This window comes from Helobdella robusta, assembly GCF_000326865.2.
Source record: "Helobdella robusta unplaced genomic scaffold HELROscaffold_14, whole genome shotgun sequence".
Classification (NCBI taxonomy): Eukaryota; Metazoa; Annelida; class Clitellata; order Rhynchobdellida; family Glossiphoniidae; genus Helobdella; species Helobdella robusta.
Window position 1 is genome coordinate 1837836 of NW_008703782.1, and position 14979 is coordinate 1852814.

The following is a 14979-nucleotide window of genomic DNA, read 5'->3' on the forward strand; positions in this document are numbered from 1 at the left end:
GGACATTTGAATTATTTATATCGACTGTCCCAGAACTCGAGCACTGAAACGCTTACAACATCGCATTTTACTCCATGAAGGGAGTGCTCTTTATAAACAATAAAAAACATTTCTCGAGTTTGTTACCCTAAATGGCATAGTTTGGTTGGTGAATCTGAATTCAGACTTGTAACATTCAAGTTTATAATGGTTTTCTGTAGAGAGATATCTAAATTTAAATGTGCTTTACATAGGTTGACGCTTTGAAAATGAAAAATGTTATGTTAAATTTCAATTTAAATTTGTCAAATTTTTCTTAAATTTTGTTAACTCGCTTTGTACTAAACTTTTTGAATATATTAAAACTACTTAACCATCCTCTTCAAAAATCTAACTCAGGTTGAATGACATGTAAACCGTGTTGCACATGTTTGTTATTATTCATGAAAAATTAGGTTTGATTATTTGTGTGTGTTTGTTTGTGTGTGTGTGATTGTATATGTGTATGTTTGTTTGTGTGTGTGTGTATTTGTGTGTGTGTGTGTTGGTGTGCGTGTGTGCGTGTGTAAAGATAAACTAATCTAGATTTGTAAGCTGCGAAGTTATTTGTGGTTGAAATTTTTTTTTATCAAAAGAAAATAATTTATTATTTATGAAATTATATTATGCTGAAATTTTCAAAAACTTGATGTGAATTTTTATTTTCGCATATTCATTCCATTATATACACTGACTCACTCTCCTAATGCTCTTTTTATTCTATATTTTTTTTAAAAATTGCCTTGGTCGGTTCAACCTCCCAAGCTATAGGCATAAAGATTATTTAGAAGTAAAACCCCTCCCCGCGAGGAAAACACACACAACAGAATGCAAAACAACACACACACACGCACATTTGCCGACACTCAACACACACAAACACCAAAAACCACACACAACAATCGCACGTACACAGCAAACTCACGTACACAACAAACAAAAAAAAACCTAAATATTTTAAATAGTTTAAATTATAAGTTTTTTAGATTTTAATTTTTTTATTCAATTTTTTATGGTTTTTGATATTCTAATCTTGAAATATTTTAAATATTTCTACTTCTTCTTCCTTCTCGTGCCTTATCCTTTCAGGACATTGGCGACCATCGACCTCCACAAAACCCGATCTTCAACACTTTGTAGTAGTTGAAATGTGGCGATACTCAACAAGTGACGCAAGGACTTCACGAATGTTATTCGTTGTTGACCGCGATCTCATTACCCTGCAATCTTTCCAGTAGTTGTTAGATTTTCCATTTTTTCCTTCCGCATGATGTGACCAAAAAACTTTAACTGCCCCCGTCGGATTATCTGTAGTAATTTCTTCTTTTCATAACCGGACTGTTTTAATTTCGAAATCTATTTTGAAATATTATTAAAGCATAATGATAGTTTTTTCAACAAAACAATTATTTTTTGTTAATATTTTACATTCAATTTAACAACGTGGTTTTAATTATTCTAGTGAGGAGGGATGCTCTGAAATTGAATATAGAAAAAAAATTTTGGAAATTGGTAGTTGAAATTTGACAATTTTTTTAAATAACTTTTTTAAATATACCTTTTTAACATTAATTTTACTAAAATTGCAATAAAAATTTTCAATTAAGTTTTGTTAACCAGGGCATGTTAATTTGTTTTATTACTTTATATAATCCAAAAAAAACCAATAAGCCTTCAAAGAATCTATAAAAAAATTAAAAACCCTAAAAATTTGAAAAAAAATTGATAAACCTAGGTTTTTAACAGCTCTGTCACACACAAACACACACACACACACCACACAAACAGACATTCACGCACCTGACAAACACACACACACTATATCGAACAAATCAATTATTCAAGAATGGAGCAAGCAACAACATGGGATTACTTATTGATATATATTTTATTAAATTCATCATATATCTCAATGCATCTAACGCAAACATGCAACATCTACAACAACCATTCATACTTACAGAGTCACGTGTGCGTGTGTGTGTGTGCGTGTGTGTGTGTGTGCGTGTGTGTGTGCGTGTGTGCGTGTGTGCGTGTAGGTATAAGATTTACAGTTGATTATGATAGTTTATAATTTTAATAAAACCGTCTTAGTCATTATCGGCGTCGTTGAATAAGGCTGAATACACACATTCATACGTACTACCAGACACACAAACAAACACAAACCTTCATACTCATATACAAACAAATAAACACAAACACATACACACATCCTTACACAATTAAACAAACCCATAAATATTTCCATTTAGTGATCAGCCCAAAATCTTTGAATGGCTTTCATGGTGGTAAACTTGCAACAAAACCCGACCAAGGGACGCGGCTTTCTTGCAGATCTCATTCAAAGTTATAAACTTAGAACAATTTTAATTTTAAAGTTTAGTTTTCAACTTTATGTCTAACATTACTTCATAATTTTTACTGATGCCTTCTAATTATTCTGTTATTATGATTGGCGCTGCAAGCATTAAAACTTGTACTACTACTTCTACTGCTTCTATTACTACCACTACTACTACTACTACTACTACTACTACTACTACAACTATTACTACTATTAGTACTACCATTACTACTACTACTACTGCTACTACTACTATTACTACTTCTACTACTACCACTGCTGCTACTACTACTACTACTACTGATACTACTACTGCTACTACTACTGCTGATGCTACTAGTATTACTACTGCCACTACTATTGCTGCTACTCTACTACTACTACTGCTTCTACTATATATATATATTTATATATTATTTTATTAGTTTGTTTATTTATTGATATATTCAATGATCTCTCATTAAAAGCCGGCAAAGGCAAAGAATTTAGTTACTGCTCCTACTACTACTACTTCTACTACTACTACTACTACTTCTACTACTACTACTAGTACTACTAGTACTACTACTAGCACTTCTACTAGCACTACTACTATTACTACTATACTACTACTACTCTTACTACTACTACTACAACTCTTACTATTGCTACTACTACTACTACTACTACTACTACTAATAATAATAATAATAATACTATATGTACATAAAAATTTATTTGTTTATTTAATTCTAAATCTCTCATTAGAAAGCCAAACATAGGTTAACCCAGATCAACAACAACAACAACAACAACAACAACAAACAAAAAAAACAACAACAACAATAGTAATAATAATGATGATGATGATAATAATAATAATAATAATAGTAAGAACAACAGTAATAACAATAACATGGGGCAATAACAACGATTGATAAAATTGATCAGACACCATCGATGCTTGTAGATGCACTGATAATAATAGGCGGTCGTTTTGTGTAGTAGTAGTAGTAGTTGTTGTTGTTGTAAAAGTAGTAGTAGTAATAGTTGTTCTGAAAGAAGTAGTAGTAGTTGAAAAAGTTATAGTTGAAAATGTAGTAGTTGTAGTAGTAAATGAAAAAGTATTAGATGTAGTAGCAAATGAAAATGTACTAGTAACATTAGTTGTGGCATTACTAGAACAATTAGTAATAGTAAGTAATACCAATACACACACACACACACACACCACACACACACACACATCTTTATAAATAATTGAATTTATGATAGTCTAAACCCAAAATTTCTATCAAGACATGGACTAACTAAATGCGTCGTCACTGATAAAAGGGACGTTTACTCTAATCTCAATAATGAACTTAGAGAAAAAAAGGATGAGAAACTCAACTACAAGTTGAATAATGCCGAAAACGCAGTGATCTTAATAAATAATTGTATTTATAATAGTCTATATATATATATATATATATGTTATTCATTGCATTTATACAGCGCGGTTTGAAAAAATCGCCACAGGCTCTTCAATATATTAAATGCTATTAAGAGCTGAACAGAAGGGATAGGTTTTTAGTTGTCTCTTAAACTGACTTATAGTAAAATCAAAACTTTGCGCAGTAGTGATTTTACTCTAAGTCAATTTAAGAGACAGCTGTAAACTTATCTGTTCAGCTCTTAATAGCATTTAATATATTGAAGAGCCTGGGACTGGGACAATTTTTTTCAAACGGGTGCTGTATAAATGCAATGAATAACATATATTTGTACATATATATGATATATGTTTATATATATATATATATTGGATTAAGACATGACATAAATATATAAATGTATGTGTATATGTATGTCTTTGTCTATGTATATGTATGCATGTCTATGTCTATGTATAAGTATAGTATATGCATATAGCAGATGTATGATTTCAGGGACAACCTGTTCTTGGCCAATATGTAGACCATGATCTAAAAAAAGGATTGTATGTTTTTGGAGCAACAGTGCTGCAATGTGGATGTTGCTTGCGTCCTGATGTTTTTTGTTGCTGTTGATGCTGTTGATGTTGTTGATGTGATGTGTTTTTTAAGTTTGTTTTTAGCGTTGTGGTTGTTTTGTGTTGTTGATGTTTTTTTGTTGGTGTTTCAATTTTAATGCTTCATTGTTGCATTTGTTGTTGTGATTGTACTGTTTCTGATGTCATGTTAATATTAATGTCCATTTGGCGGTGATGATATTATAACTTTTAGAATGGTATTGCATTGGTGTTTTTATAATTCGATTGTAGTCGAATTTTAAAATTTTTCTGACTATATTTTAAATTAAGCAAAAAAATTGTAAAAAATATTTAAAATAATACACCGAAGTCACTGACATCGGTATTTGACGTTTCGGTTGTTTTGACATGATCATTTGTTAAGCTGTCACTGTTATTTTGCGTCTTGTAATTATTTTTTCTTTGTGATATTTTTTTTCGTGATTATTTTTTTCATTTGTCGTCTTTTCGTCGTCACGTTTCCTCAGCTCTATCACCTCTGTCGATGTCGCAATCATCGGCGTCATACTCGCTCGTATCATTTCCATGCCTTCGTATTTTATAATCGACATCTACAACACACGTTTAGACGACATTTTCCCCGAGATCGGGGATTGCCGTTTGGCTACCTATGATGAAACCGAAATACCCCTCGACGCCATTCTATCATAAGTAATTTATTTGGCTAATTTTTTTTTTTTAATCGACATCTCCTTATGATTATTACTTCGGTATAGCCGACTCATCCACATGATGATATGCGAATTTAGTTTTGAGGTCTATTTTTTTATCCAGACACCACACACCAACACACACATACTCACGCACGCGCGCGCACACACACACGCGCGCTCACATGCACGCATTACAACTTCTCAAACGATAAATATCACTTATTCTTATTGCCTCAAGGCCACGGGACGCTGATACAAAAAATTTTATCACAAGTTTTTTCAAAAGATCAGAAAAAAAATTTCAAATAAAATTATTTTGTTATCTCGATTATCTTTAAAAAAAATTGTATTTGAATTTTTATTAATCTTTTCTGGTTTTTTGGGAAAATATTTATGAATAATTTTTTTCAAATTTTTCATTTTTTCATTAACCTTTTGTAAATAGTTTGGTTTAATCTTAGAAAAACAATAAGTTTTGTATTTTTTTTTAAATTTTCTTATACAGGCCAGTGCCACATGACAACACAGGACGTTTCAATTACTTTCAATGTAAAATCAAGGCGTTAAAACCAGATACAATGACTCTTATCAATAAATCACATTTGCTGGTGTGAGCTAAAGCCGAGATTCTACCTAAATTTTGGTTGAATGAAGTTGGTTGAATTTCTGAATTTAATAAATTCTATCCAATCGAATGATTGATTGATTGTTTATTTAGCCTAGATATTTATTGGAAATTCTTTGCTACACACACACATACACCCACCCACCCACTGACACATACACAGACACACACACCAACCCATGCACCAACACACACACACACACACACTCTCTCTCTCTTTCTCTCTCTTCCTTTCTCACACATACATACAAACACTTACACACACACACGCCACACACGCACGCGCGCACGCGCACACACGCACACGCACACACACGATAATAAATAAGAAGCCGTACTTATACTCTCTGTAACCCAGCATTGTTGAGCTGATTTAAAGAACAAACTAAACCACATAATCACATGTGGGCCCCATTCATTATTTATGCCAATTTGTTTGCCCGTGGTCCGATTTTGAAATCTAGCAATAATTTTTAACTCAATTTAAACTCTGAAAATATTTTAATCTGTGTTTGTTTTCATATTTTTTCTTAAGCGATTCAACAGTAAAACTTCTCAGTTTTCTCATTTTTACGCAACTTTAAAATATTTATTTCAGGTTCTAAATTTTAGAAAGCTCTTTTTACGCTATTGTGTTTATTTAGAAGCAAAGAATTTATAATGTGTTACAGAAGTCATAATGTTTTGATTACATAATTTATTAGAGTTTTTACTTCTTCCAGCACGTACAATATAGGCCTAGAATTCTGTTCGGGTCACTAAATCAAACGAGCCTCTTAAAACGTTTAGTTAAATACTACTCGCTCAAATGGTTCTAACTCATATGCGGATATAAAATGTATTTACAAACTCGATATATTCATCAACTTAACAACTTATTATAAAAACATCCTTATAAGTGTACGCACACGCACACACACACACACACACACGCACACACATATAGACAGATACACACTAACACACACAGACACGCACGAACACACATATAGACGCATACATAATTACATACACACGCACAGACACGCACACACACACACACGCACGCACACATATTTACATGGTATATATAGAGGCAAGGATTGCTTATGAAAACGGACGGCAAGTGTTTACATAGAATCAACCTCATTTATTTTCAAAAATAAAAGTAATATCAGAAAAAATAGCAATAATAATAATTAATATATGAAATAATAATTGTTATTATGGTTTATAATATTTATAATATGTCATAATTAAAGATTATTATGTACGAAAAATGTTTCACTAAATTGATATATTCACAGTTGTTATTATTTTTAAAGTTGTTATCCGTGTCATGAGTTTATAAGTTTTAAGAGTTTGTGTGTGTGAGTGTGTGAGTGTGTGTGTGTGAGTTTGCCTGTATGTGTATATACGTGTGTGCGTGTGTGATTGTGTGCATAGGTTGAGTTTCTCTGAATGAAGACTCAATGTTAATTTATCGTTTAATCATTTTCCTTTTCGAGTGCAGAGTAATGTGTGGTATTTTCAATTTGTTTATCTCAAAACTAGTTTCATGTGTGTTTGTTTATTTGTGTACGTGTGTGTGTTTGTGTGTTTGTGTGTGTGTGTGTGTGTGTGTGTGTGTGTGTGTGGTATGTGTGTAGAATCACTTTTTTGAACTACAAACTATGATATTTCTGATCCTATCCTTTCAAAATTATTAAATTATTTTGGTTTCGTTGGTCTAGAATTTTTATTATAACTATTGTTGTTATTGTATGATAAAAATATTTCTAATTTTTTATGATGCTAATTACTGAACTGTAGTTACTTGTCTAATGAATGTGACAAATGATTTCTATCTACCTGATCAATAATTATATTCTTGAAAAATTAATAAAATGATTTTATGTATTTAACAACTGAATATATATGTATATACCTACAATTTGTTTTAGAGTGAAACACAAGCTATTGAAAACAATAAACACTTGACAATTCATATTTATCCAACTATTCTTCATCTAGATAATATTCAATCTCTTGTCCAAATTCAGATGCTGTAACGGTTATGATAGCAATCAAATATTTTCCTTTAATAGCAATCAAAAATTATTGTTCTGGAATCTAAAAATTTGCTTCTGGACAGACAGTAATCGAGCTATAACGACTCAAGACATGGACGTTCTACCGACTAAGTTAAATCATAAGCGGTGAAGATTCAGAAAGCAAGATTCACGTAGGCACACACCACACCATACATGCTACATGTTTATAAATAGTACAGGTACAAACAAACACATCTATCTATATATATATACACACACACACATATACATATCAACAAATACACTCACACTTTCACACACACACACACACACACACAAACACATACATACATACATACCAGTAGACAAAAATAACTCGGAAAATTATTCAGGAAAAATTGAAATAAAATAAAAATATTGGTGCTAAGCCCTCAAGATTTTGAAGTGTTATATTTTTTTTATTCAAAAACTGACAGCGTAAGACCGTAAGAACTGCATTAAGACAGTGACATCATCAGCTTTTAGCAGATTTTTGTTTTTGTTTGGTTCTTTTTTTGTATTTTTGTTCGTATTTTGTTTGTTTTTTGTTTATCACCATCACTACTATGTTCATGTTTTTGTAACGTTGGATAGAAATTTTGATTGGTCAGATTAAAGTGATGGTCACTCAATGACTAAGCATGCGAATGAACGTGTATGTGTACGCGCGTAGGTGTTTACGTGCTTCATTCTCATTGGTCAGCGTGAAATAAAATCATGTGATTATTTTACAAAGGATACACATGAGTCTGTCTGATTGTATGCGAATTCGTGTATGTGTGTATGTTTGTGTACACATGTGAAAATAATTGTAATATAGGTACACCTGAAAAAATGTGTGTGGACGTGTAGTATGGTGTGTGCGTGCGTGTGATCGTTTTGTTTACAAGGTTGTTGCAGATGCTTCGTCTTCATTGTTAAAGTTAAACCATGATATTGGGATATGAATATTCATAAACGTACGTGAATGTATGTGTGCGTGTGCGTGCGTGTTAATGTGTGAAGAAGAAATTTGTTCTTTGTTCTTATTTTCTGAACTTTGGGACTTTGGTACTCTAATCTGATTGGCTGGTTTGAAATGATGTCATATGAACATGAATGAATGTACTGGTCTGATCTTAAACGTGATTGGTCAGCGATGGGTTGAAAATAGCTGACGTAGAAACAGCTGCTGTTGGCTGTTTATCAGATCACGTGGTTAGTAATTTTCCAGTTTCTTTTGTATACTTCTTGAGGCGGGAAAACGTATGCGTAGATATGTGCGTCTGTGTGTGTTTTACTAATTGTGTGTATGTGTGTGTTTTACTAATTGTGTGTATGTGTGAACCTGTTAGAATTAATTTATAGATTATTGTGGATTCAAAAAACGTACAATTGTTAAATTTGAATGACTACACGATAAATCGATACATCAAACTTTGATTGTGGCATTTAAATGTCGAAACCACATATTCACGAATTGATGTCCAATGTATTTGATTGGCGTTGTTGTAAATGAGAAAACCCGTTTGTTTAAATTATTATCAATAAGTTAGTTACCTGGTATATATTAATTATAATTGTGTGTGTGAGAGTATGTATGTGTGTGTGTGTGTGTGTGTGTGTGTGTGTGTGCATGATGTAGAAAAAAAATTCATCTCCATAATCATCTTCACCATCATCATCTTCCTCATCATCACCATCATCATCTTCATCACTGTCTTAATCACAATCCCATTCGAAACAGCATTAATAACCATCGGGTGATTTAATGGCCCACTTTAATTCATTAACTAATTCCTACCAGCCGTATTTGTCCATCATCATTTTCTTGAATTACTGAAGAAAGGTGAATATCTTTGGTCTTGTCTAGTAAACCAGTTAAAAGAAATTCACAAATCGATGTTAAAACAAATTCACAGATCGATAATTAAAACGACAGTTGGTCAACTAGATCGTAAGATGGGTAAAAAAAAACAAACAAAACATTGGGGTGAACGGCCAGAAAATAAGTTCTTCATGAATTACTTTATCCATTAACACACATATCTATTTTTTTCTCCGTAACAAAAAAAAATTGTTTGGAACCTGTAAAAATATGTCAGAGCTAATTTTTTCCCGGAAAGGCATAAAGTTTATTAATGTGACAGCTAATGCACGGATATGTACGTGAATGCACAAATTCACACGCACACACAACCTCCTCCCCCCCCACACACGCACAAACAAACAAACACACACAAACACACATATCTTATTGACTTTTAATATATGGTAAACTATAACAAAAGACACACACTCACACAAACACACACACACGCATAAACACACTGAGCAAGAGCCCAGTTTTAAAATAACATCCTGCCTTTATTTTGGAGCAGAAGACCAGCAGCTAGCCAATGAATCGCCAGACAGACAACCAGACAGCTAGGATTTAAAGTATGAGCTTTGTTTGTATCAAAGCTCTTAGCGACGCCATGATTTTTTATTATAAAAACAGCTCTACCCTTCTGAGAAAATAGAATTCGATTAATGCATGCTGTGAAAAAGAATGTTTTTTGCAGGACGACTAGGACACAATGCATCACGGAAAATAAAAAGACCTGGCTCATTAGCGTTAGAAAATACACAATGCAATGTCATAATACCATGTTGTAGGGTGTGGTGTTTTATTTTCGATAAATTTTTTTTTTAATTTTAAATAGCAGCTCAGGATTTTTGTTCATCTGTTAGTAAGAGAGAGAGAAAGAGAGAGAGAAAGAGAGAAAGAAAGAAAGATAGAGAGAGAGAGAGAGAGAGAAAGAGAGAGAGAAAGAAAGAGAGAGAGAGAGAGAGAGAGAGAGGAGAGAGAGAGGGGGGAAGAGAAAGAAAGAAGGTAATTATGATAAGTAAGAGAAAGAGAGAGAGAGAAAAAAAAGAAATAATGAGTAATTATGATGTAAGGTTACGGCTGCTTGGAATGGTTAAGACGTCTAGTCCTGCTGTTGTAGTGGCCGGTTTCAAACGCAAGAACATCCCAGCCGATGATCACGTGCAATGTCTGAGATGCTTTGGTACACGTTTGTTGTTAACATGATCTGTGTGTGTTGTTGATACCTCTAAAAGAGAGAGTGAACGAATAAACAAACGAATGAATAAATGAATGAATAAATAAATGAATAAATGAATGAATAAATGAATGAATAAATAAACGAACAAATGAATGAATGAATAAATGAATGAACAAACGAACGAACGAACGAATGAATAAAAATAAATACATAAATATAAACATATAAATATACTAATTTATATTTATTTACTTATTTATAGACCAAATAACTCATGTACGCAATTAAAGCTGATGTTAAAAATAGACATTGAACAACAACAACAATAATAATATTTAGTCATTCATTATACTAACTACAGTAAACAAAATATTTTTCTGTCTCAACTGGTCTCGTCTACCAACACTTTTTGCATCTTAGGAACGAAGTATGTTCTTATTTTTTAACATACTTGAGTGCAAAAAATGGTAAAGAATAAAATAGGTCTATATACGTGTATAGAATATGCCTATATACATGTATAAATAATGTTTAAATACATTTTTTTAAAATGTTTATATACATGTATGTATACCTATATCATTATGACGATACAAAGTTAAAAACAATCTGTCTTCAAACACCACTTGTTCGTATATAGACTGTCTCTTTACTTATCTACTTGAGGCGTTCAATATTATTCATCCATGTGCTTTGCTTATCAACGTCTTAATTACACACACATACAACACAGTCCCACACACACACAAACACACGCACACACACAAATAAACACACACAAACAAACACACACACACACTCGTACAAATACACACACACACACACACACACACATACAAACACTCACGTACAAACATACAAATACACACACAGACACACATATATATACAATATACATTGTAAATGTATAAACAAATTGAAGTGTTCTTAGTAACACTAAAGAATAATTTCTCTGTCCCTCTGTCTCATGATAACCTGATAAATTTGTTTGCCATCATCTGGCATGTGATACCGATGCAGCTGATAAGAGAACTTGGTACAAACAGACACTGGCATTGTTTTAGTTTGTGCGTGTGTGCGCGCGCGTGTGCGTTAGCGTGTATATTTACGTATATATCCATTTTTTACTCTTCACTTTCTAGATCAGAATGAATTAAAAATTTTCAAACCAATATTAATCACGGGCTGACATCTCTCTCTTTTTTAAGTATCAAACATAGGCTTATCATCTCAGGTTATTTCAGGGTTTCAGTACCGTCCAAATTTTAGGTACTAGCAGCATGATGATGATTCAGTAGAAATATTTAACGAGCCCTATCCAGCTCGCTGACTCTCGATTGACTTCTCGCATTACAACGGTTAATTTTCATTTAAAATGTTTCTGAAAGGTTTGAGAATACCATAAAAATTCATACCCTGTATGAAGCAAGTTATTTGTATATGTGATTTGACAATGGCGGATTCAGAGGGCGTCCCCACTTTGAACTGAGATTTGATATTTTATGAAATAAATAACAAAAAGCCAAACACTTCAACTTCTTGATTTTTTTTAAATTGAAAAACATTCTTCAAAACATTGTTCTGTTATATACATGAAATATTTACAAGACAAATGTCATTTTTCTACATTTTTTTCGGCCAAACCTTGTTATAATGTCTTCAATATCTAATTCAATATCGCGATGAATGTTCATTAAGGCTAATCCCGTTAGTCTTTCCTCATTTATTTTGGAGCGCATCCACGTTTTTAACCGCCTCAGGGTAGAAAATGAACGTTCTGCCGTTGCTACTGAAACAGGCATGGTGCACAATATTGACAACAGGCTGTGAATTGTCGGATAGAGATTGGAATTGCACAATGCGAGAGCTTCAATGGCTGTTTTGGGCTGTGAATTCATCTTTACCCAGTACTGCGTCCAGAGCATTTCTTCATTGCGTACTAATTCAATGGTCGTGTTGTCATCATACGAGGTCAAATTTATTATTAAACTTTTATATTTCGTAACAGCTTGGTCAATTAAAAACCATGTTTTATTCTGTTCTGCATTACCACTTATTCGGAGGAAAACTGAAGGTATCAAACGACTCAAACCCAATAGCTATTTGGATTGTTCCAAATTTTGATTTCATGTCTGTTATCATACTATCTAGCATGGGAATCAATATAGCAATCCTGAAATATTCTTCTAATGAGTTACTTTTAATATTTGCACGATTTACTTGTCTTTCTATACATCTTGGCATTTTTAATTCAATATTCAGTTCCTCTGCAACTTTAGAAACTCTCGTAAAGATATCATGAAATATTTGCTCAACATTTTCTCTTCTAGATTGAAGATTATCTATGACTCTATTAGCATGTTGAGCTGCCTCGACCAAATCTAAATTTTCTGTTTGTAAAACTTTGCTTAGTGGCTTAGTTAGAATTAATGAATCGGCAATTGAGTACAAAGATATTAAAAATTCAGAATCAGTTAAAGCCGATAACAACGTCTTTGCTTTGGATGATGTTTCTCTGTCATGCCAATTAGCAATATTTTCTAAAGAAGCTAGAACATATTGCAGGGACTGTCTAAAACTGATAATCGAATCATGGCGTTCAACCCAACGTGTCTCACATAAAGGCATGACATTTTGTCTCAAATTTTGACTTTCATTTTTAAACATTATTCTTTGCACTAATTTTCTTTTGGCCGATGCGCGAAAAAAGGAAGCCGTTTGCTTAATAGTGCCCATTGCATTTCTTATGGCTTGTACATCGGATGTTTTAGATAAACTCAAGTTCAGTCCATGGTTAGTACAAACACAATGAATACATAATGTAGCTTTTTTTGATATTTCTGCAGCTGCACCACATGACTGAGATGTCATGACAGAACATCCATCTGTTCCACAACCAACACAATGCTGTGGATCTAAAGTTAGCGCTTTTAGTAAACGTAACACTGAGCCGACTAACATTTTTCCGGTTAATTTTGGTTCCGATTCTATATCTTTGTATGCATCCTCTAGAGAATCCACAAATGCAACAAAATCTTCTCTAACCTGGCCGTTGTAAACATATTGTAAGCTCAAAGACAATTGCTCAATACCATATATGTCAGTTGTTTCATCAAATAAAACTGAATAAAATTTGGCTGCTTTAACTCTCTGTACAATAGTATCTGTAATAATATCGCCAATTGTGGTTATGATTTCATTTTGAATCGTTTTGCTTATGTATGTCGCATTTGATTTAGATGATTTTAAATGTTCTTCAAGAACATGGTCTCCAGCATCGACCCTAAACTGAAGTAGTTCTCTGAAATTACCCTCATTTCTAACTGGACCGGTACCATATACCCCTTCATTAAGCATGTCATTGTCCAAATTTTCATCATCATCATCATTATCAGCATCGCCTGCATCATTAGTACTTATATTAAGTTTTCCGTCATCTCGATGTCCTCGTAGAGGAATATTTTGCTTTCCCAAAAAATAATAGATTTAAGTATGGGCTTCAATCTTTCTCTGTTTTCCTTCATTTGCTGATATCTTGCGGAATAGAGTTGATTAACAACTTCAAATGATGGATTTTGGTATGATTTGACAAAATCATTGCCCCTCTGAACTGACTCTTTGTGATACCTGTATTGTTCATGACAGCTGAGATCACCATCTTTGCCTAATAATTTTGCAAATGATGTAAGTGGTTTTTTTACTAATTTTTGCAATGGCGTTTGATGACTAATACCGCCGCTGTCAGCCATTAGAGCACAATACCTGCAAAATAAACCTTGTTCCACATGCGAGTATGTCAACCATGCATTAAATGTTTCCAAGTGACTTTTCAAAATGTACCGTTTTTCATTTTTACCATTTTTAATATGATTTGAATACGGAAATTTGTAGCCAAATTCTGGTTTCCATGGATTTTGTAGAAGTTCAAATTTTATATCATCATTAATTGTTTTATTACTGCTGCCCACATACAGTCCAATATCATTATTATGTACAAAATCCATTTGTTGATAGACTTTTTCATTATTCTTTATCTTGTTATCTTCGTCATTATCGTGCAAAGCTACTTGCTCAAATGATTCATCATTTTTAACAATCACTTTTTCATTATGATTATCGGAACTATCGCCTTCATGTAGTTCTAAAAAAATAAACTAAATTTAACTTAACTCTGAACACTTATTTAACAATTTCTATGCTACTAGGAACAAATTCATATCGTAT

The 14979-nt window shown here is 32.7% G+C and overlaps 1 protein-coding gene across 1 annotated transcript; it reads right to left on the reverse strand.

Moving 5' to 3' along the window:
* Nucleotides 1-12356: 12356 nt before the first annotated feature.
* Nucleotides 12357-12653, reverse strand: HELRODRAFT_74146 (hypothetical protein; the record flags this gene model as incomplete). Its single annotated transcript, XM_009014707.1, has 1 exon — nucleotides 12357-12653. The coding sequence occupies one exon, from the start codon at nucleotides 12651-12653 to the stop codon at nucleotides 12357-12359; it is 297 nt and encodes a 98-aa protein (XP_009012955.1).
* Between the last annotated feature and the right edge of the window lie 2326 nt (nucleotides 12654-14979).